Consider the following 24,372-nt stretch of genomic DNA (forward strand, 5'->3'; position numbering starts at 1 on the left):
CCTAAAGTCAGCTAGATTCAACAATTTCCATCGACATTCACAGAGCATGAAGGAAGTGGGACGCCTTACCTTTTTAGAAATGACTTTACTTGTTCCTTATATGATGCATTGCTTTTGCAGGCTGCAGAACCATGATTGCTGAAATCAAGTTTATTAGTGTTGGGAAGGAACAAAACCCTGCACTCCTAGTAGATCGCCTCTCTGGGATGGAGGGTGGAGAGAACCCTGGTCTATAAGGATAGACTGGCTGCTGAGGATCAGACTTATCTCTCTGTGTGTGTGTGTGTGTGTGTGTGTGTGTGTGTGTATATATTCAAAGTGTTTACCTTGATGAGTATCTTCCCTTTGAGGGTGTCTGGGGAGGGCAGGCGACCCTGTTCGTCTGCCTTGATGGCTGAGAGGTCCAGCTTGTCTCCCATCACCTCCACCAGGTACTGGGCCATCTTCTTCTGCTGGGGGACGCTGCAGTGGTTCTCTATGGACAGGATCACTGGGTAGCTGACAGAGACAGCCGTGGTTTACACAGAGACTCAGGTACAGCCGTGGGTTACACAGAGACTCAGGTACAGCCGTGGGTTACACAGAGACTCAGGTACAGCCGTGGGTTACACAGAGACTCAGGTACAGCCGTGGGTTACACAGAGACCGGTACAGCCGTGGGTTACCATCACAATGAGACTTAAGGACAAAGACACAGGTACTGACAGAGATATATCTATATCAGGGGATGGGCAACTGATGGGGGTGGGGCCACACAAAAAATCTGAACTCATCATGAGGGGCCGCAGTTGCCAAATGTGCATACACACCACCCCCGACTAAGTTTAGATAGCTGGCCGCTAGACTAACTTAGCAATCAAAAAATTGTTAGCTGACATGGCTAATTGTGTGAATGTCAGTGACTGACATACAGTATCAAAAGAAAAACAAATTGCACCTTGTACAGCCTTGGCAATGGGTTATCACTATTGAAACAGTTGACAGTACAGCCATGGGTTCTCAGTTGTGTGACTACAGTTTAATTCCGATGTGATCACCTTCAACCCTCTAAAATGCGATTTTGAAGTGTCTCAGAAATTACAACGTTCTTTGAAGTTGAATACATTCCTGGCCGTTCAAACAATTATCTACAGAACGCGTTGCATACAGTCTTGAACCAGAACAAAAAACAGACACACATGCAGACCCTTTCACACACACACTCTGTTACTGTGTCACACATACAGTCTCATATACAGTTTGCGTGCATTTTGACAGTCTTGATAGGATTATCACCTACACCAGCGCCGCATCTTTGATGAGGTCTGTGTGGGTGTGCAGGTCACGTGGAAACTCTCGCTCGCTCCAGTGAGCCCAGAGGAATACAATACAACACATTGTTGAGCAGTGCCTTTCAACAACGATCCCGGGGGCTCATTGTATAGTCTATGATTGATTTCATTCTAGCGGAGCATCAATTTGTACGCTTGCTTGGTTCAAGGGAACCAATTCAATGAAAGAGACTGAGGCACTGAGAACAACCTATACAGTGGGGAAAAAAGTATTTAGTCAGCCACCAATTGTGCAAGTTCTCCCACTTAAAAAGATGAGAGAGGCCTGTAATTTTCATCATAGGTACACGTCAACTATGAAAGACAAAATGAGAATTTTTTTTCCAGAAAATCACATTGTAGGATTTTTAATGAATTTATATGCAAATTATGGTGGAAAGTAAGTATTTGGTCAATAACAAAAGTTTCTCCATACTTTGTTATATACCCTTTGTTGGCAATGACACAGGTCAAACGTTTTCTGTAAGTCTTCACAAGGTTTTCACACACTGTTGCTGGTATTTTGGCCCATTCCTCCATGCAGATCTCCTCTAGAGCAGTGATGTTTTGGGGCTGTCGCTGGGCAACACAGACTTTCAACTCCCTCTAAAGATTTTATATGGGGTTGAGATCTGGAGACTGGCTAGGCCACTCCAGGACCTTGAAATGCTTCTTACGAAGCCACTCCTTCGTTGCCCGGGCGGTGTGTTTGGGATCATTGTCATGCTGAAAGACCCAGCCACGTTTCATCTTCAATGCCCTTGCTGATGGAAGGAGGTTTTCACTCAAAATCTCACGATACATGGCCCCATTCATTTTTTCCTTTACACGGATCAGTCGTCCTGGCCCCTTTGCAGAAAAACAGCCCCAAAGCATGATGTTTCCACCCCCATGCTTCACAGTAGGTATGGTGTTCTTTGGATGCAACTCAGCATTCTTTGTCCTCCAAACACGACGAGTTGAGTTTTTACCAAAAATTTCTATTTTGGTTTCATCTGACCATATGACATTCTCCCAATCCTCTTCTGGATCATCCAAATGCACTCTAGCAAACTTCAGACGGGCCTGGACATGTACTGGCTTAAGCAGGGGGACACGTCTGGCACTGCAGGATTTGAGTCCCTGGCGGCGTAGTGTGTTACTGATGGTAGGCTTTGTTACTTTGGTCCCAGCTCTCTGCAGGTCATTCACTAGGTCCCCCCGTGTGGTTTTGGGATTTTTGCTCACCGTTCTTGTGTTCATTTTGACCCCACAGGGTGAGATCTTGCGTGGAGCGAGGGAGATTATCAGTGGTCTTGTATGTCTTCTATTTCCTAATAATTGCTCCCTCAGTTGATTTCTTCAAACCAAGCTGCTTACCTATTGCAGATTCAGTCTTCCCAGCCTGGTGCAGGTCTACAATTTTGTTTCTGGTGTCCTTTGACAGCTCTTTGGTCTTGGCCATAGTGGAGTTTGGAGTGTGACTGTTTGAGGTTGTGGACAGGTGTATTTTATACTGATAACAAGTTCAAACAGGTGCCATTAATACAGGTAACGAGTGGAGGACAGAGGAGCCTCTTAAAGAAGAAGTTACAGGTCTGTGACAGCCAGAAATCTTGCTTGTTTGAAGGTGACCAAATACTTATTTTCCACCATAATTTGCAAATAAATTCATTAAAAATCCTACAATGTGATTTTCTGGATTTTTTTTCTCAATTTGTCTGTCATAGTTGACGTGTACCTATGATGAAAATTACAGGCCTCTCTCATCTTTTTAAGTGGGAGAACTTGCACAATTGGTGGCTGACTAAATACTTTTTTTCCCCACTGTATGTAATAGGAATATTCTGAGAAAACCATCTTTAATAGTTTATGACTTAGAAATAACTATAATTATAATTCACCATGAGCCTTGTTCATCTGGCGCTTACCACTGCTGGTGAAAACCATACAGTGCCTTCAGAAAGTACAGTATTCACACCCCTTTACTTTGTCCGCATTTTGTTGTTACAGCCTGAATTTAAAATGTATTGAGATTTTATGTCACTGAAATACACACACACACACACAATACCCCATAATGTCAAAGTGGAATTTTGCTTTTAGACATTTTTAGAAAATTACATAAATAAATAAGCTGAAATGTTTTGAGTCAATAAGTATTCAAACCCTTAGTTATCACAGGCCTAAATAAGTTCAGGAGTAAAAAGGTGCTTAACAAATCCCATAAGTTGCATGGACATATTCCGTGTTCAATAATAGAGGTTTACATGATTTTTGAATGACTACTACATCTCTGTACCCCACACATACAATCACATGTAGGGTCCCTCAATCAAGTAGTGAATTTCAAGCACAGATTCAAGCTCAAAAGACCAGAGAAGTTTTTCAATGTCTCACAAAGAAGGGCACCGATTGGTAGATGTGTAAATAAAACATTAAAATAAAAGCAGGTGCTGAATATCCCTTTAAGCATGGTGAAGTTATTAGGCTTTGGATGGTGTATCAATACACCCAGTCACTACAAACATACAGGCGTCCTGCCTAACTCAGTTGCTGGAGAGGAAGGAAACTGCTCAGGGATTTCACCATGAGGCCAATGGTGACTTTAAAACAGTTCGAGTTTGATGGTTGTGATGAGAAAACTGAGGATGGATCAGCAACATTGTAGTTACTCCACAATACTAACATAAATGACAGATTAAAAAGGAAGTCTGTACAGAATAAAAAATATTCCAAAATATGCATCCTGTTTGCAACAACGCACTTAAGTAATACTGCAAAAAATGTGGCAAAGAAATTAACTTTTTGTCCTGAATACAAAGCGATTTGGGGCAAATCCAACACATCACTGAGTACCACTCTTCATATTTTCAAGCATGGGTATGTTATGGGTATGCTTGTCATCGGCAAGGACTAGGGAGTTATTTTTAGGATACAAATAAATGGAAGAGCCAAGCACAGGCAAAATCCTAGAGGAAAACCTGGTTCAGTCTGCTTTCCAACAGACACTGGGAGACTAATTCACCTTTCAGCAGGACAATAACCTAAAACACAAGGCCAAATCTACACTGGAGTTGCTTACCAAGACAACATTGAATGATTTAAATCGTCTTGAACATCTATGGCAAGACTTGAAAATGGCTGTCTAGCAATGATCAACAATCAACTTGACAGAGCTTGAAGAATTGTACAAAGAATAATAGGCAAATATTACAAATATTGTACAATCCAGGTGTGCAAAGCTCTTAGGGACTTACCCAAAAAGACTCTCAGCTGTAATTGCCACCAAAGGTGCTTCTACAAAGTATTGACTCAGGGGTGTGAACACTTATGTAGATGAGATATTTCTGTATTTCATTTTCAATACATTTGCTAAAATAAAATAAAAATAAACATGTTTTCACTTTGCCATTATGGAGTATTGTGTGTAATTAAAAAAATATATTTAACCCATTTTGAATTCAGGTTGTAGCAACAAAATGTGGAATAAGTCGAGGATTATGAATACTTTCTGAAGGCACTACATGGAGCATACCATAATCTGGAGCATATGAGAAAGCCTAAGGTAAAGTAGGCTACATCTGAAAGATATATTGTCACCATTAACATGTATGAATGATGTTGGTAGGCTTGCTATTGCGTGCATGACAAAAAGCTCTCAGACCAATATCTCATGAAACGCCATTCGGACTGCAATTTCATTCAACGCCTCATTCCCTCTCATTCTCCCATACAGGCTCAGGATGAAGGACAAGGCTTAAAAGATCGCTTGAAAGCAGATGATGTGCGAGCGAAACGTCAATCAACCTAATTTTCCATGTGCTATAAAAACGTTTAGATTTATATCGTATTTTTGTTAGGGAGTTAACCCGAGAAGCTAGCTAGGATGTCTGTGGACAAAACGAGATTAAGAATTCAGAGGCGGCGCACTTACTTGTTTTTCACAAAGGCGTACTTGTTGATGGTCTCGATGACGTCTTTGAAGAGGATCTTGGAGGTCAGCGTGTAGCCGTGGTGCACAATGGGCTCTCCGTCCTGCCCGTCCCAGCAGTCCACTGAAGTGGAGGGAAAGAAAATGAAAGGATGGAATGAACAGAGGAACCATGAGAAGGTAGTGCACTCAAATCTAATTAATAACCCCCCCCCCACACAAACGGTTACATACTAGGGACTCATTACATTCTCTGACTGAAGACAAGACAGACAATATTTGTAACAGTATGTAAACTCTATGTACAATATGTGTGTGGGTACACGCTTGCTTGCAGAAACGTTTGTTTGGGTGCATGAGTGCGCGTTAGTCAGAGACCTTCCACGCAGCGGCAGCCGGCCTGCAGCACCCAGGCGTACATGTCGAGGCGGGACTGGGACATGAGCTGGTCCCCCATCAGGTAGGTGTTGTGGGACGAGGCGATGAAGTAGTTGCAGAGCGGCTGAGACATGTCCTGGGTCACCACATTGTGCTCTGGGTTGAAGATGTCCCCCACTGGGCTGCGCATGTAGCTGGTGAAACCTGGGTCACAAGCAAACAGAACAAAACTTTAAAAACATTCTGCAACCAAAAACGTCCAGGTAATCGCCTCCGTTTCAGTCCGTTTCTGTCCGTTTGGTGCTTAGGGAATGCAACCCTGTAGAGGACCACATGGGAGCCATCACTCAGGAGGGCTTGGAGAGACATTGTAGACGGGGGGAGGGATTGGAGAGACATTGTAGACGGGGGGAGGGATTGGAGAGGCGTTGTAGACGGGGGGAGGGATTGGAGAGACGTTGTAGAGGGGGGGAGGGATTGGAGAGACGTTGTAGACGGGGGGAGGGATTGGAGAGACGTTGTAGACGGGGGAGGGATTGGAGAGACGTTGTAGACGGGGGGAGGGATTGGAGAGACGTTGTAGACAGGGGGAGGGAGAGACGTTGTAGACGGGGGGAGGGATTGGAGAGACGTTGTAGACGGGGGGAGGGATTGGAGAGACGTTGTAGACGGGGGGAGGGATTGGAGAGACGTTGTAGACAGGGGAGGGATTGGAGAGACGTTGTAGACGGGGGAGGGATTGGAGAGACGTTGTAGACGGGGGGAGGGATTGGAGAGACGTTGTAGACGGGGGGGATTGGAGAGACGTAGACGGGGGTGGGAGAGACGTAGACGGGGAGGGATTGGAGAGACGTTGTAGACGGGGGAGATTTTGGAGAGACGTTGTAGACGGGGGGAGGGATTGGAGAGACGTTGTAGACGGGGGGAGGGATTGGAGAGACGTTGTAGACGGGGGGAGGGATTGGAGAGACGTTGTAGACGGGGGAGGGATTGGAGAGACGTTGTAGACGGGGGGAGGGATTGGAGAGACGTCGTAGACGGGGGGAGGGATTGGAGAGACGTCGTAGACGGGGGAGGTTTGGAGAGACATCGTAGACGGGGGGAGGGATTGGAGAGACGTTGTAGACGGGGGGAGGGATTAGAGAGACATTGTAGACGGGGGAGGGATTGGAGAGACGTTGTAGACGGGGGGAGGGATTGGAGAGACGTTGTAGACGGGGGGAGGGATTAGAGAGACATTGTAGACGGGGGAGGGATTGGAGAGACATCGTAGACGGGGGGAGGGATTGGAGAGACATCGTAGACGGGGGAGGGATTGGAGAGACGTCGTAGACGGGGAGGGATTGGAGAGACGTTGTAGATGGGGGGAGGGATTGGAGAGACGTTGTAGACGGGGGGAGGGATTGGAGAGACGTTGTAGACGGGGGGAGGGATTGGAGAGACGTTGTAGACGGGGGGAGGGATTGGAGAGACGTTGTAGATGGGGGGAGGGATTGGAGAGACGTTGTAGACGGGGGGAGGTTTGGAGAGACGTTGTAGACGGGGGGAGGGATTGGAGAGACGTTGTAGACGGGGGAGGGATTGGAGAGACGTTGTAGACGGGGGGAGGGATTGGAGAGACGTTGTAGACGGGGGGAGGGATTGGAGAGACGTTGTAGACGGGGGAGGGATTGGAGAGACATCGTAGACGGGGGAGGGATTGGAGAGACGTTCGACATTCGACTGATAAAAGGACAATAGAAAGGGAACCAATAAGAGAGCTCTTACCATCAATACCCAGAACCCCCTGCTTCTGGTTCTCGGGGCATGGCTCAAATCTGTTCACAATCTCAAGGCAATGGTCTTTGGTCACCTTCGTCATCTACAAAACAGAAAAAGGACACAAATGCACAATAAGCAAATAGTTAAAAAACGCAGATTGACTACAGTAACTAATAATTTCATAATATCCCCCTGCATTCCAGTAAACATTGGGAGAGTTGGTAAAGATAAATTCCTGTTAATCCAATAAGGACATGTCCTCACATGCAGTTTATAGCCCCCATCTCTGTGATAGAATCCGATTGTACGCCCGACAGCTGGCTTTTTAAACTGGCTGATTGGTCGATCTGATACCCATCCATGTCAATCATCGTCAGGCCGACCCAAATTGGGTGGGGGGCAGGGAGATGACACTCACTTTGTCGCACTGCCAGTTTTATTCCTCCAGTTGAGTGCTGCACACTACTAGCTCAATATGTTTGCGGTTAGCCCTGGGAGACAGAGGCTTTGGCTAAGTAGCTTGGACTACTTACGGCGACGGGAAAATTGGCGTTTCAAGGACAGAATGAGAAGCTAGCTAGCGAACGGGCTAATTCTCCCTTTTGTGCCACTTTCCCCTGGTCACCTACAAACATTAGGGATTTGACATCAAACTGCTTTCTGACCGCGGTTTTGCCCTGATTCCCGATCACGAGAGGCTAATGGGCTTTTTAAGAAGTGGGTAAATGTGGATAAGTGGGTTCGACTAACGAGTGTGTAGAGTGGAGACACTTTGGGTATTGCTGCAGCAAATGGTGATGAGATGGGAGAGTTAATGCACGCACACAGCGAGAGAGCAGTAAACACAGTTAAACTGAGAAACCGAGGGAAGCTGTTGCTAATGATGCCAGCAGAGAGGAGCTAGAGACAGCCTAGCTGCATCCTGTTTGATATAACTCACCTCATTAAACCGCCACAACCCTCCCCGACGAAGTAGGGAGTAGTGGAACATCAAACACAATTAGCCCAAATAATATTGCCCAGCTTCTGAAACGGGCAGACTAGACATCAACTGGGATCCAAACACGAAAAAAATAAATGCATATTTTCCCCCACTCCATTTTGCTGACTGCAAATTAGCCAAAAAACCACACGCTCGTTATAAAGCACAGAGCTAATTCATTAATTACCGCTACTTTCATTTTTTTTCTTTTTGACAGTCTTTTTCTTCTTCAGCAAAACCATTAGATAGAAGGTGCTCATATTTTATTTTAGCCCCCCGAAGCCTTTAGAATTGGTACTACTAATTCTAATTGCCTTGTAGGGGCCTGTGTATGCATATAACCCACCACTATTAAGCATTTGTTTTAGGCCCCAATAGCAAATCCATGAAATGTCTGACTGTCTGTCTGTCTGTCACCTAGCAGAGTCTCTACGGGGTGACTCACATGGAAGATTCATCCTTGTTTACTTAGCTTGTTGGCTAAGTGGGATGTCAGCAAAAACACGTCTCCTCTAACTTGTAGTAGCATGAGCTTTTCCCACATAGATAAGTTGATCATTCTATACTGTAGATACAGCTGTACTGGCTCTGTTTCTATCATACCACAGAATGAGAAAATGCATTGGATAACCATCCGAAATGGGATGCATGTATACAAAAGTGATGGTGGTGTTTTTCCAGTCACGTGTCTGTTCCATCCGTATGTTCTTTAACGGTCTTTGTCAAGGCTTGGAGTCAAAATGGCAAACTGAGCTTTTCACTGCAATTCAATAGTAATATTGTGTGCTTTTTTGCATAATGTGCTGAAAGGGAAACTTCTGACACATGGAAACAGGCAGGAGGGGGGAAAAAACGGATAAAATTGTCCCGACAAGTGTATCCTGTTGCTACCATTATTGAGACTTAAAATCAGGTGTTTGCCTCAGACTCAAGCAATTACAAAAAAGTGGAGTCACAGAAATGCCTTAAAAGGGGTCCAAAGTGACTTAAAGGAGGGGCAAAGCAAGACTTAACCCGGAGGCATGTCCCCATGGATACCTTTTCAATATCTGGGGATATGCAGTGTGTGTACCTCTGTGTGTGCCTGTGTGGCTGCCTGCATACGCTCCAACTCTGCTCACTGTACCTTCTGGTCGAGCTCCAGGAAGCGGGCCAGGTTGCTGGTGTCAAGGTGGTCCATGTGGTTGCTGTAAGTGAGCATGAGCAGGTAGAGGTCGTGGCGCGTCGACATCATCTTGTAGAAGGAACAGAACTCCTCAAAACCCAGGGTGCCCTGGTTGTCATCAGTGTCTGCCTCCTGGGGAGAAGACAAGAGTGTAAACAGTTAGTCCAGGTAACTATCCAGGTAACTATTCATTATCTGACTATGCATCATTATCACTGACTATGCATATTTCACAAAACTATACACACACTGACACAAAGCACACACACACACACAATTCAAATAGAAAACACACATACTTTTACACTCATCATATGCTGCTGCTACTCTGTTCTTTATTTAACTCTTATTATTATCTATCCTGATGCCCAGTCACTTTACCCTGTCTTCATGTACATATCTACCTCAAATACCTTATTATTATCTATCCTGATGCCTAGTCCCTTTACCCTGCCTTCATGTACATATCTACCTCAAGTACCTTATTATTATCTATCCTGATGCCTAGTCACTTTACCCTGCCTTCATGTACATATCTACCTCATATACCTTATTATTATCTATCCTGATGCCTAGTTCCCTGCCTTCATGTACATATCTACCTCCAATACCTTATTATTATCTATCCTGATGCCTAGTCACTTTACCCTGCCTTCATGTACATATCTACCTCATATACCTTATTATTATCTATCCTGATGCCTAGTTCCCTGCCTTCATGTACATATCTACCTCAAATACCTTATTATTATCTATCCTGATGCCTAGTCACTTTACCCTGTCTTCATGTACATATCTACCTCATATACCTTATTATCTATCCTGATGCCTAGTTCCCTGCCTTCATGTACATATCTACCTCAAATACCTTATTATTATCTATCCTGATGCCTAGTCACTTTACCCTGCCTTCATGTACATATCTACCTCAAATACCTTATTATTATCTATCCTGATGCCTAGTCACTTTACCCTGCCTTCATGTACATATCTACCTCAAATACCTTATTATTATCTATCCTGATGCCTAGTCACTTTACCCTGTCTTCATGTACATATCTACCTCATATACCTTATTATTATCTATCCTGATGCCTAGTTCCCTGCCTTCATGTACATATCTACCTCAAATACCTTATTATTATCTATCCTGATGCCTAGTCACTTTACCCTGCCTTCATGTACATATCTACCTCAAATACCTTATTATTATCTATCCTGATGCCTAGTCACTTTACCCTGTCTTCATGTACATACACAGTTGAAGTCGGAGGTTTACATACACCTTAGCCAAATACATTTAAACTCAGTTTTTCACAATTCCTGACATTTAATCCTAGTAACAATTCCCTGTCTTAGGTCAGTTGGGATATAATAATAATAATACATAAATAATAATATGCCATTTAGCAGACGCTTTTATCCAAAGCGACTTACAGTCATGCGTGCATACATTTTTTGTGTATGGGTGGTCCCGGGGATCGAACCCACTACCTTGGCATTACAAGCGCCGTGCTCTAACAGCTGAGCTACAGAGGACCACACGATCACCACTTTCTTTTAAGAATGTGAAATGTCAGAATAATAGTAGCGAGAATGATTTATTTCAGCTTTTATTTATTTCATCGCATTCCCAGTGGGTCAGAAGTTTACATACACTCAATTAGTATTTGGTAGCATTGCCTTTAAATTGTTTAACTTGGGTCAAACGTTTCGGGTAGCCTTCCACAAGCTTCCCACAATAAGTTGGGTGAATCTTGGCCCATTCCTCCTGACAGACCTGGTGTAAGTGAGTCAGGTTTGTATGCCTCCTTGCTCGCACACGCTTTTTCAGTTCTGCCCACACATTTTCTATAGGATTGAGGTCAGGGCTTTGTGATGGCCACTTCAATACCTTGACTTTGTTGTCCTTAAGCCATTTTGCCACAACTTCGGAAGTATGCTTGGGGTCATTGTCCATTTGGAAGACCCATTTGCGACCAAGCTTTAACTTCCTGACTGATGTCTTGAGATGTTGCTTCAATATATCCACATAATTTTCCTTCCTCATGATGCCATCTATTTTGTGAAGTGCACCAGTCCCTCCTGCAGCAAAGCACCCACACAGCATGATGCTGCCACCCCCGTGCTTCACGGTTGCCGAAGAACACATTTTAGTCTGCTAAATGATTAAAATGTAAAATGTGTTCTTCGGCTTGCAAGCCCCCCCCTTTTCCTCCAAAAATAACGATGGTCATTATGGCCAAACAGTTCAATTTTTTTTTAAATCAGACCAGAGAATGTTTCTCCAAAAAGTACGATCTTTGTCCCCATGTGCAGTTGCAAGCTGTAGTCTGGCTTTTATATGGCGGTTATGGAGCAGTGGCTTCTTCCTTGCTGAGCGGCCTTTCAGGTTATGTCGATATAGGACTTGTTTTACTGTGGATATAGATACTTTTGTACCCGTTTCCTCCAGCATCTTCACAAGGTCCTTTGCTGTTGTTCTGGGATTGATTTGCACTTTTCGCACCAAAGTACGCTCATCTCAAGGAGACAGAGCGCGTCTCTTTCCTGAGCGGTATGACAGCTTCGTGGTCCCATGGTGTTTATACTTGCGTACTATTGTTTGTACAGGTGAACGTGGTACCTTCAGGCATTTGGAAATTGCTCCCAAGGATGAACCAGACTTGTGGAGGTCTACCATTATTTTTCTGAGGTCTTGGCTGATTTCTTTTGATTTTCCCATGATATCAAGCAAAGAGGCACTGAGTTTAAAGGTAGGCCTTGAAATACATCCACAGGTACACCTCCAATTGACTCAAATGATGTCAATTAGCCTATCAGAAGCTTCTAAAACCATGACATCATTTTCTGGAATTTTCCAAGCTGTTTAAAACGCACAGTCAACTTAGTGTATGTAAACTTCTGACCCACTGGAATTGTGATACAGTGAATTATAAGTGAAATAATCTGTCTGTAAACAATTGTTGGTAAAATGACTTGTGTCATGCACAAAGTAGATGTCCTAACCGACTGGCCAAAACTATAGTTTGTTAACAAGAAATGTGTGGAGTGGTTGAAAAACGAGTTTTAATGACTCCAACCTAAGTGTATGTAAACTTCTGACTTCAACTGTATCTACCTCAAATACATCATACCTCTGCACATTGATCTGGTACTGGTACTCCCTGTATATAGCTCCACCTTGATCTGGTACTGATACTCCCTGTATATAGCTGCACATTGATCTGGTACTTCCTGTATATAGCTCCACATTGTTCTGGTACTTCCTGTATATACAGTGGGGAGAACAAGTATTTGATACACTGCCGATTTTGAAGGTTTTCCTACTTACAAAGCATGTAGAGGTCTGTAATGTTTATCATAGGTACACTTCAACTGTGAGAGACTGAATCTAAAACAAAAATCCAGAAAATCACATTGTATGATTTTTAAGTAATTCATTTGCATTTTATTGCATGACATAAGTATTTGATACATCAGAAAAGCAGAACTCTATATTTGGTACAGAAACCTTTGTTTGCAATTACAGAGATCATACATTTCCTGTAGGTCTTGACCAGGTTTGCACACACTGCAGCAGGGATTTTGGCCCACTCCTCCAAACAGACCTTCTCCAGATCCTTCAGGTTTCGGGGCTGTCGCTGGGCAATACGGACTTTCAGCTCCCTCCAAAGATTTTCTATTGGGTTCAGGTCTGGAGACTGGCTAGGCCACTCCAGGACCTTGAGATGCTTCTTACGGAGCCACTCCTTAGTTGCCCTGGCTGTGTGTTTCGGGTCGTTGTCATGCTGGAAGACCCAGCCACGACCCATCTTCAATGCTCTTACTGAGGGAAGGAGGTTGTTGGCCAAGATCTCAATCAATCAATCAATTTTATTTTATATAGCCCTTCTTACATCAGCTAATATCTCGAAGTGCTGTACAGAAACCCAGCCTAAAACCCCAAACAGCTAGTAATGCAGGTGTAGAAGCACGGTGGCTAGGAAAAACTCCCTAGAAAGGCCAAAACCTAGGAAGAAACCTAGAGAGGAACCAGGCTATGAGGGGTGGCCAGTCCTCTTCTGGCTGTGCCGGGTGGAGATTATAACAGAACCATGCCAAGATGTTCAAAAATGTTCATAAGTGACAAGCATGGTCAAATAATAATCAGGAATAAATCTCAGTTGGCTTTTCATAGCCGATCATTAAGAGTTGAAAACAGCAGGTCTGGGACAGGTAGGGGTTCCATAACCGCAGGCAGAACAGTTGAAACTGGAATAGCAGCGATACATGGCCCCATCCATCCTCCCCTCAATACGGTGCAGTCGTCCTGTCCCCTTTGCAGAAAAGCATCCCCAAAGAATGATGTTTTCACCTCCATGCTTCACGGTTGGGATGGTGTTGGGTTGTACTCATCCTTCTTCTTCCTCCAAACACGGCGAGTGGAGTTTAGACCAAAAAGCTCTATTTTTGTCTCATCAGACCACATGACCTTCTCCCATTCCTCCTCTGGATCATCCAGATGGTCATTGGCAAACTTCAGACGGGCCTGGACATGCGCTGGCTTGAGCAAGGGGACCTTGCGTACGCTGCAGGATTTTAATCCATGACGGCGTAGTGTGTTACTAATGGTTTTCTTTGAGACTGTGGTCCCAGCTCTCTTCAGGTCATTGACCAGATCCTGCCGTGTAGTTCTGGGCTGATCCCTCACCTTCCTCATGATCATTGATGCCCCACGAGGTGAGATCTTGCATGGAGCCCCACCCCAGACCGAGGGTGATTGACCGTCATCTTGAACTTTTTCCATTTTCTTATAATTGCGCCAACAGTTGTTGCCTTCTCACCAAGCTGCTTGCCTATTGTCCAGCCCATCCCAGCCTTGTGCAGGTCTACAATTGTATCCCTGATGTCCTTACACAGCTCTCTGGTCTTGGCCATTGTGGAGAGGTTGGAGTCTGTTTGATTGAGTGTGTGGACAGGTGTCTTTTATACAGGTAACGAGTTCAAACAGGTGCAGTTAATACAGGTAATGAGTGGAGAACAGGAGGGCTTCTTAAAGAAAAACTAACAGGTCTGTGAGAGCCGGAATTCTTACTGGTTGGTAGGTGATCAAATACTTATGTCATGCAATAAAATGCAAATTCATTACTTAAAAATCATACAATGTGATTTTCTGGATGTTTGTTTTAGATTCCGTCTCTCACAGTTGAAGTGTACCTATGATAAAAATTACAGACCTCTACATGCTTTGTAAGTAGGAAAACCTGCAAAATCGGCAGTGTATCAAATACTTGTTCTCCCCACTGTAGCTCTATTCTTGTGTATTGTATTCCTCGTGTTACTACTTTCTATTTTGTTAACTCTGCATCGTAGGGAAGGGCTCGTAAGCAAGCATTTCACGGTTAAATCTACACCCGTTGTATTTGGCACACGTGACATAATAAAATTTTAGGACCCAGGACAAACCCAGACGCCGGCATGCTCAACGGACGGGAAGAAGAGTGCCTCGTGGAAACAACGTACCTCAGTGTCTCAACACCGAACAGGCTATCTGAAAGGAAGTCAATGTCTTGAGCGCGAGAGGCTGAGAAAAATACTTAATGCGCTACACTAAGTATAGCAAGAAAGTGTACACTCACCCACACACCAAAGTCCAGATTGGTCCCTGATGTGTTACCGTGTGTTACACCAGAGGCCATCTGCTTTCAAACGCACCATATGGGTGACCCCCAAGGGTGGCGGGGCTTAGTGCAGCTCACTGTATATAGATTTTCTATTGGGTTATTGACTGTACGTTTTGTTTATTCCATATGTAACTCTGTGTTGTTGTTTTTAATCGCACTGCTTTGCTTCATCTTGGCCAGGTCGCAGTTGTAAATGAGAACTTGTTCTCAACTGGCTTACCTGGTTAAATAAAAAATTAATTTAAAAAAAGCTCGCTACGCCACAGGCTGGGGTGAAGAAACAGCCACGGACGCCAGTGCTAACAGACTACCAACATGATAACACACTGATAACTCACTAATACTAGCAGTGCCATGCTGTCAAAGGACCCTCTGGCTTCACTAGGCTATGACATGGCTGGGAGATTGTAGCTAATAGCCTAGCCTGTTTTCTAAGTGAAAAGTCCAAGGACCCTTCCATCAGACCTTCTTCTCTAAAGTGTTTTGAGAAGGAGGCAAGGATAGAGGATGCAAGGAATCTAGGAAGGATGAATTGAGAAGGAGCCCAGGAGTCATTATGAACTAGGCATAACAGCAATTTCTGGGTGCCTCTCAATTGCCTTTCCTGTTATATAGTTTCCTGTGACAAATCTGTCACAACGACACATCTCCATTCCCACTAAGTGAGTCATTCAAATAGCTTTGCAAAAGGTCAAGTCCTGTGTGAATGACTGAGGATGTTAAATGAACTCAATTTAAAAGTTGTGAAATAATGAAGCCACAGCACTTTCTTTTTATTCACCATGACTGGCTCATTTGGAGAAAGCGGTCTTGTCATTTCTCGGACCTGAGTGGATGCTAACAGGGTGAACAGGACGTGTATCCACACAGACTGAGCCAAGCTAGCTAAGAAATCAAGGGTAATTGTCCATCGCTCCTTAAAAGCCGCCTGCAGCCTTTAATTCTAATTGCCTGTTTATTTTGCTTCTAAGCACTTTGATATTCTTTGTAATAAAAAGTTATATAAAAGCACAATTATTATTATTATTATTATTATTTTAAAAATATGACCGTAGTATGGCCTGGCTGGTCTAGCGGTAATGCCCCTGCCTCCGTAGTGTGGCCTGGCTGGTCTAGCGGTAATGCCCCTGGCCTCCGTAGTATGGCCTGGCTGGTCTAGCGGTAATGCCCCTGCCTCCGTAGTATGGCCTGGCTGGTCTAGCGGTAATGCCCCTGGTCTCCGTAGTATGTCCTGGCTGGTCTAGCGGTAATGCCCCTGGTCTCCGTAGTATGGCCTGGCTGGTCTAGCGGTAATGCCCCTGGCCTCCGTAGTATGGCCTGGCTGGTCTAGCGGTAATGCCCCTGGTCTCCGTAGTATGGCCTGGCTGGTCTAGCGGTAATGCCCCTGGTCTCCGTAGTATGTCCTGGCTGGTCTAGCGGTAATGCCCCTGTCTCCGTAGTGTGGCCTGGCTGGTCTAGCGGTAATGCCCCTGGTCTCCGTAGTATGGCCTGGCTGGTCTAGCGGTAATGCCCCTGGTCTCCGTAGTATGGCCTGGCTGGTCTAGCGGTAATGCCCCTGCCTCCGTAGTATGGCCTGGCTGGTCTAGCGGTAATGCCCCTGCCTCCGTAGTATGGCCTGGCTGGTCTAGCGGTAATGCCCCTGCCTCCGTAGTATGGCCTGGCTGGTCTAGCGGTAATGCCCCTGGTCTCCGTAGTATGGCCTGGCTGGTCTAGCGGTAATGCCCCTGGTCTCCGTAGTATGGCCTGGCTGGTCTAGCGGTAATGCCCCTGGTCTCCGTAGTATGGCCTGGCTGGTCTAGCGGTAATGCCCCTGGTCTCCGTAGTATGGCCTGGCTGGTCTAGCGGTAATGCCCCTGCCTCCGTAGTATGGCCTGGCTGGTCTAGCGGTAATGCCCCTGCCTCCGTAGTATGGCCTGGCTGGTCTAGCGGTAATGCCCCTGCCTCCGTAGTATGGCCTGGCTGGTCTAGCAGTAATGCCCCTGGTCTCCGTAGTATGGCCTGGCTGGTCTAGCGGTAATGCCCCTGCCTCCGTAGTATGGCCTGGCTGGTCTAGCGGTAATGCCCCTGCCTCCGTAGTATGGCCTGGCTGGTCTAGCAGTAATGCCCCTGGTCTCCGTAGTATGGCCTGGCTGGTCTAGCAGTAATGCCCCTGCCTCCGGTACATGTCTACATTGTCGGCACGGGTTCGAATCCGGCCGATTGCCCTTTGACACAACCTCTATCTTTCACCACTGTGATCCTCTATCTGTTCAATATTAGTCGGGAAATACTTTACAAATACATACATACATATATATATATATACACATACACACACACACATACATACACATTAAAAAATGATTGTAGTGTACCTTAAACATCTGCTTAACTTTCTGGCGGGGTAGGTTGACGTTGAGCTTGTGGAGGAGCTGCAGGACCTCGCTGATGCTCAGGCTTCCATCGCCGTTCTTATCTGCCTCCGTAAACGTCTGCTTCAGCCACGTACCAACCAACCAGGGGTTAAGGATAGATAACGGACAACAACCTACTGATGTCATACTTTGTTTTAAATAGTCCTTTGTAAGAGAACTGTCCCATGAACTATGCACAGCTGGTCACATGAATTGATTAATCGCTTCATCGATCGATCAAGTATAGACTGCAACAGAAAGTTTACAGCTAGCGTGGTTCACAATATTTAGCGAAGGTCGTCTAAGTGAATCTCTGTTCAGAGCCCAAACAGTTGTGAAACAACGCAAAACCTTCTGATCTCTAACACAGCTCTTACTCCCTGCAGCAGAGTCTAATTTTAACACAAGCTGTCTGTGTGCGTCTGATAGAGACAATGTGATAGGTGCATCCAACAGCTTTCACCTGCCCTCCTTTCATCAGCACGTCAGGCTCGGTGGCATGCCGAAGCTGCAGAGTGTGTATCCAATCCATGTCAGTCTGTGTGTGGGGAGAGAAACAACGTGTGTGTGTGTTTGTGTGTAAGAGTGGAGTGCACTGTGTGTACATGCGTGATAACATTATTCACAACCGATTCAAGTATTGAAAAGTTCGGTAAGCATTGCGGTTTTGGGGGTCATGGTTCGTTTCAGTTTCGGTACAATGACAGTTACTGTAGTTTATTTGTTTTCTCATTGAAGAAAATCCAAAGTGTTGGTACTCCCGACTCCATATCTTGGGGGGGGGGGTTCCATCTTGCTCAGTTGGTAGGAATAACGGCGTGATGTCGGCGTAAGTGTGTCAACATTTATTGTTACAGTTGTTTTACAGCGATTTCACCCCACGCTTCCTGAAGCACCTCCCACAAGTTGGATTGGCTTGATGGGCACTTCTTACATACCATACGGTCAAGCTGCTCCCACAACAGCTCAATAGGGTTAAGATCCGGTGACTGTGCTGGCCACTCCATTATAGACAGAATACCAGCTGACTGCTTCTTCCCTAAATAGTTATTGCATAGTTTGGAGCTGTACTTTGGGTCATTGTCCTGTTGTAGGAGGAAATTGGCTCCAATCAAGTGCCGTCCACAGGGTATGGCATGGCGTTGCAAAATGGAGTGATAGCCTTCCTTCTTCAAGATCCCTTTACCCTGTACAAATCTCCCACTTTACCACCACCAAAGCACCCCCAGACCATCACATTGCCTCCACCATGCTTGACAGATGGCATCAAGCACACCTCCAGCATCTTTTCATTTGGTCTGCTTCTCACAAATGTTCTTCTTTGTGATCCGAACACCTCAAACTTCGATTAGTCTGTCCATAACACTTTTTTCCAATCTTCCTCTGTCCAGTGTGTGTTATTTTGCCCATCTTAATCTTTTCTTTTTATTGGCCAGTCTGAGATATGTATTTTTCTTTGCAACTCTGCCTAGAAGGTCAGCATCCCGGAGTCGTCTCTTCACTGTTGACGTTGAGACTGGTGTTTTGCGGGTACTATTTAATGAAGTTGCCAGTTGAGGACCTGTGAGGAGTCTGTTTCTCAAACTAGACACTAATGTATTTGTCCTCTTGCTCAGTTGTGCACCGGGGCCTCCCACTCCTCTTTCTATTCTGGTTAGAGCCAGTTTGCGCTGTTCTGTGAAGGGAGTAGTACACAGCGTTGTACGAGATCTTCAGTTTCTTGGCAATTTCTCGCATGGAATAGGCTTCATTTCTCAGAACAAGAATAGATTGACGAGTTTCAGAAGAAAGTTATTTGTTTCTGGCCATTTTGAGCCTGTAATCGAACCCACAATTGCTGATGCTCCAGATACTCAACTAGTCTCAAGAAGGCCAGTTTATTGCTACTTTAATCAGCACAACAGTTTTCAGCTGTGCTAACATAATTGCAAAAGGGTTTTCTAATGATCAATTAGCCTTTTAAAATGATAAACACAACGTGCCATTGGAACACAGGACTGATGGTTGCTGATAATGGACCTCTGTACGCCTATGTAGATATTCCATTAAAAATCAGCCGTTTCCAGCTACAATAGCCATTTACAACATTAACAAGGTCTACACCTAAGATTGAATCGTACTACACTGGCTCTGACGCTCGTCGGATGTGGCAGGGCTTGAAAACTATTACAGACTACAAAGGGAAGCACAGCCGCGAGCTGCCCAGTGACACAAGCCTACCAGACGAGCTAAACCACTTCTATGCTCGCTTCGAGGCAAGCAACACTGAAGCATGCATGAGAGCACCAGCTGTTCCGGATGACTATGTGATCACGCTCTCCGTAGCCGATGTGAGTAAGACTTTTAAGCAGGTCAACATTCACAAGGCCGCAGGGCCAGACGGATTACCAGGACGTGTACTCCGAGCATGTACTGACCAACTGGTAAGTTTCTTCACTGACATTTTCAACATGTCCCTGACTGAGTCTGTAATACCAACATGTTTCAAGCAGACCACCATAGTCCCCGTGCCCAAGGACTCTAAGCTAACCTGCCTAAATGACTACCGACCCGTTGCACTGACGTCTGTAGCCATGAAGTGCTTTGAAAGGCTGGTCATGGCTCACATCAACAACATTATCCCAGAAACCCTAGACCCACTCCAATTTGCATACCGCCCCAACAGATCCACAGATGATGCAATCTCTATTGCACTCCACACTGCCCTTTCCCACCTGGACAAGAGGAACACCTACGTGAGAATGCTATTCATTGACTACAGCTCAGCATTCAACACCATAGTGCCCTCTAAGCTCATCACTAAGCTAAGGATCCTGGGACTAAACACCTCCCTCTGCAACTGGATCCTGGACTTCCTGACGGGCCGCCCCCAGGTGGTAAGGGTAGGTAACAACACATCTGCCACACTGATCCTCAACACGGGGGCCCCTCAGGGGTGCGTGCTCAGTCCCCTCCTGTACTCTCTGTTCACCCATGACTGCATGGCCAGGCACGACTCCAACACCATCATTAAGTTTGCCGACGACACAACAGTGGTAGGCCTGATCACCGACAACGATGAGACAGCCTATAGGGAGGAGGTCAGAGACCTGGCCGTGTGGTGCCAGGACAACAACCTCTCCCTCAACGTGACCAAGACAAAGGAGATGATTGTGGACTACAGGAAAAAAAAGAGGACTGAGCACGCCCCCATTCTCATCGACGGGGCTGTAGTGGAACAGGTTGAGAGCTTCAAGTTCCTTGGTGTCCACATCACCAACGAACTATCATGGTCCAAACACACCAAGACAGTCGTGAAGAGGGCACGACAAAGCCTATTCCCCCTCAGGAGACTAAAAAGATTTGGCATGGGTCCTCAGATCCTCAAAAAATTATACAGCTGCACCATCGAGAGCATCCTGACTGGTTGCATCACCGCCTGGTATGGCAACTGCTTGGCCTCCGACCGCAAGGCACTACAGAGGGTAGTGCGTACGGCCCAGTACATCACTGGGGCCAAGCTTCCTGCCATCCAGGACCTCTATACCAGGCGGTGTCAGAGGAAGGCCCTCAAAATTGTCAAAGACTCCAGCCACCCTAGTCATAGACTGTTCTCCCTGCTACCGCACGGCAAGCGGTACCGGAGTGCCAAGTCTAGGTCCAAAATACTTCTCAACAGCTTCTACCCCCAAGCCATAAGACTCCTGAACAGCTAATCATGGCTACCCGGACTATTTGCACTGCCGCCCCACCCCATCCTTTTTACGCTGCTGCTACTCTGTTAATTATTTATGCATAGTCACTTTAACTCTACCCACATGTACATATTACTTCAACTATCTCAACTAGCCGGTGCCCCCGCACATTGACTCTGCACCGGTACCCCCCTGTATATATAGCCTCCCTACAGTTATTTTATTTTACTTCTGCTCTTTTTTTCTCAACACTTTTTTTGTTGTTGTTTTATTTTTACTTTTTTTGTTAAAAATAAATGCACTGTTGGTTAAGGGCTGTAAGTAAGCATTTCACTGTAATGTCTGCACCTGTTGTATTCGGCGCATGTGACCAATAAAATTTGATTTGATTTGAGTTCTGATCAATTTGATGTAATTTTAAAATGGACAAAAAAATTTGCTTTTATTTTGAAAACAAGGACATTTCTAAATGACCCCAAACTTCTGAACGGTAGTGTCTGTATTCATTCGGGTTCACAGTGTGGGCCAAACAGAGAGGTCCCAGTACCTTACTGTTCGGTACGAATACGTGTACAGTTAAACCCCTACAAAAATGGCACATGAACTCCTCTCCTGACCTGACTGAATAAAAATCCAATTGACCTGTGGGTCGTATTCACAAGGCAAGGGAAGAAAAGTGGGAGGGACCAACTGAACTTGTCCAATTACAAGGGCTCCTTTTATGTTGCAAAACCGTTTTGCTACAGTGTGCACTAATGAATATGACCCTGCTCTCCGATGACTAAACCCGTGCCCAGAGACAGCTGAACATGCCCAGGTAAGGATATTGGTCGCGGGTGCGCTGCCTCTTGGCCAGGCTGTCCTCGTCGCTGATGCCCGCCACCAGGTACTTGAGGCCGGTGATCCAGGTGCGTGCTTCCTCGCCCGTGCTGGAGACCAAGTCCAGGGACTCCAAGCGCTCGCCGTAGTACAGGCTGAAACAGCAGTTGGGATCAAAGCTGCCCTCAGAGTAGCGCTGGAAGATCTCCGACTGCTTACCCTCGCACACCTCTCGGATGGAGTCGATGGAGACTAGAGAGCGAGGGAGAAAGGAAACAATGGTTAGTTCACCATCACTCTGAAAAAGTCAGGTGAAACACAAACTCTGACCGTTGAATTTGGGCTTTACCGCTACCCTCTTCACACTGCCAACCGGAGCATGTTAAAAGTGGCAAGACGGGGGAAGTATTCGAGGGAAACCAGAGGCACTTCAAATGTAGCCTATTGAAACTTAATAGAGAATCAGGAAGTCACTTGAGGGAGCAAATCCATTTATATAACCCTTACATTCATATTATATTGAGCTATGTTATTAAGATGAAACACTTAGGGGATGGTAATGACATTTTACAGGAAGAAATTCATTAACATTTAGTTTATTTTTTCCAAACTGATTATACAGTCGCTAGTGAGTCTACACACCCCTTCCAGTCTTCACATTTTGCTGCCTTAAAATACAATTTTAAAAAAAGGGATTAAATAGGGATTTTTTTCCTACAGATCTACACAAACTACTCCACATTTTAAAAGTGAAAGAAATAAGCTAAAATCGTACAAAACAAAATCGTAACTGCCAAAATAATGGAAACACTTGAGTAAATGAAGGATAAAAAGTATATTGAAAGCATGTGCTTCCACACAGGTGTGGTTCCTAAATTAAAGTTTTAAATTTTAATCCTTTAGCAGACACTCTTATCCAGAGCGACAACTAGGGTTAAGTGCCTTGCTCAAGGGCACATCCGATTTGTCACCTAGTCGGATCTGGATTCGCTCTTAAAATCGCTAGGCTATCTGCCGCCCTAGTTAATTAAGCATTAGCATCCAGCTTGGGGTCATGTATAAAAATGCTGGGTTGGCCATTATTTTGGCTACCATGGCTATGCCCACATAGGATGACAATGCCCCCATCCACAGGGCACAAGTGGTCACTGAATGGTTTGATGAGCATGAAAACGAATAATGTCATATGCCATGGCCGTCACAGTCACCAGATCTAAACCCAATTGAACACTTTCTGGAGCGGCGCCCGAGACAGCGTTTTCCACCACCATCAACAAAACACCAAATGATGGAATTTCTCGTGGAAGAATGGTGCCGCATCCCTCCAATAGAATTCCAGACAATTGTAGAATCTATGACAAGGTGCATTGAAGCATTTTTTTTTTTTTTTTTGTGATATCCAAATTGGTTGTTACAGTCTTGTCCCATCGCTGCAACTCCCGTACAGACTCGGGAGAGGCGAAGGTCGAGAGCCGTGCGTCCTCCGAAACACGACCCTGCCAAGCCGCACTTCTTGACACACTGCTCGCTTAACAAGGAAGCCAGCCGCACCAATGTGTCGGAGGAAACACCATCCAGCTGGCGACCAAATTCAGCTTTCAGGCGCCAGGCACGCCACAAGGAGTTGCTAGAGCGCGACGGGACAAGGAAATCCCGGCCGGCCAAACCCTCCCCTAACCCGGACGACGCTGGGCCAATTTTGCCGACTGCGACACAGCCCGGGATCGAACCCGGGTCTGTAGTGACACCTCAAGCACTGTGATGCAGTGCCTTAGACCACTGCGCCACTCGGGAGGCGCATTGAAGCTGTTCTGGCTCATGGTTACCCAACACTCTATTACGACACTATGTTGGTGTTTCCTTTATTTTGGCAGTTACCTGTATATCCATAGTTTGTGTCAAAATTGCTCAAGATCAGTACATTTGGTTGGGAATCATTGATGGACAGCAATATTCAAACCTTGTCTCTGATTTTCAAGCAGATTTAAGTCAGGGCTGAGACTGGACCATTCAGGGACACTCAATACTTATTGGAAAGCCATTTTGGTGTGGTTTTTGCATTACAATGTGTAATTGTCCCTCTCAAAAGGAAAACTATCACAGGGTTAGATTTTTAAAAGACAACCGCGGGTTTTCCGCCAACATTTGACCTGGGCTTTGCTCTTTCATATATTTATTTTGATCCTGACAAACTCCCCAGTCCCTGCAGTTGACAAGCATACCCATAACATGATGCTGCCACCACAACACTTAAAATTAGAGGGTTTCACTCTGTGTTGTGTTGTATTGGATTTGACCCAAGCCTGTAGTT

The 24,372-nt window shown here is 45.3% G+C and overlaps 1 protein-coding gene across 1 annotated transcript in view; it reads right to left on the reverse strand.

Annotated features, from left to right (window-relative positions):
- The window catches only part of LOC311148183 (1-phosphatidylinositol 4,5-bisphosphate phosphodiesterase eta-2-like), a gene marked incomplete at both ends in the record, with an annotated part of 77,362 nt that overhangs the window by 30,883 nt on the left and 22,107 nt on the right, over positions 1-24,372 (reverse strand). The window contains 7 exons of the mRNA XM_084185067.1: positions 327-498; positions 5,227-5,347; positions 5,602-5,805; positions 7,369-7,462; positions 9,471-9,641; positions 17,530-17,649; positions 22,030-22,313. Coding sequence (XP_084041193.1) covers positions 327-498; positions 5,227-5,347; positions 5,602-5,805; positions 7,369-7,462; positions 9,471-9,641; positions 17,530-17,649; positions 22,030-22,313 — 1,166 coding nt within the window. The remainder of the gene's footprint in view (positions 1-326; positions 499-5,226; positions 5,348-5,601; positions 5,806-7,368; positions 7,463-9,470; positions 9,642-17,529; positions 17,650-22,029; positions 22,314-24,372) is intronic.

Source organism: Coregonus lavaretus (assembly GCF_964263955.1).
Source record: "Coregonus lavaretus genome assembly, chromosome: 20".
NCBI lineage: Eukaryota > Metazoa > Chordata > Actinopteri > Salmoniformes > Salmonidae > Coregonus > Coregonus lavaretus.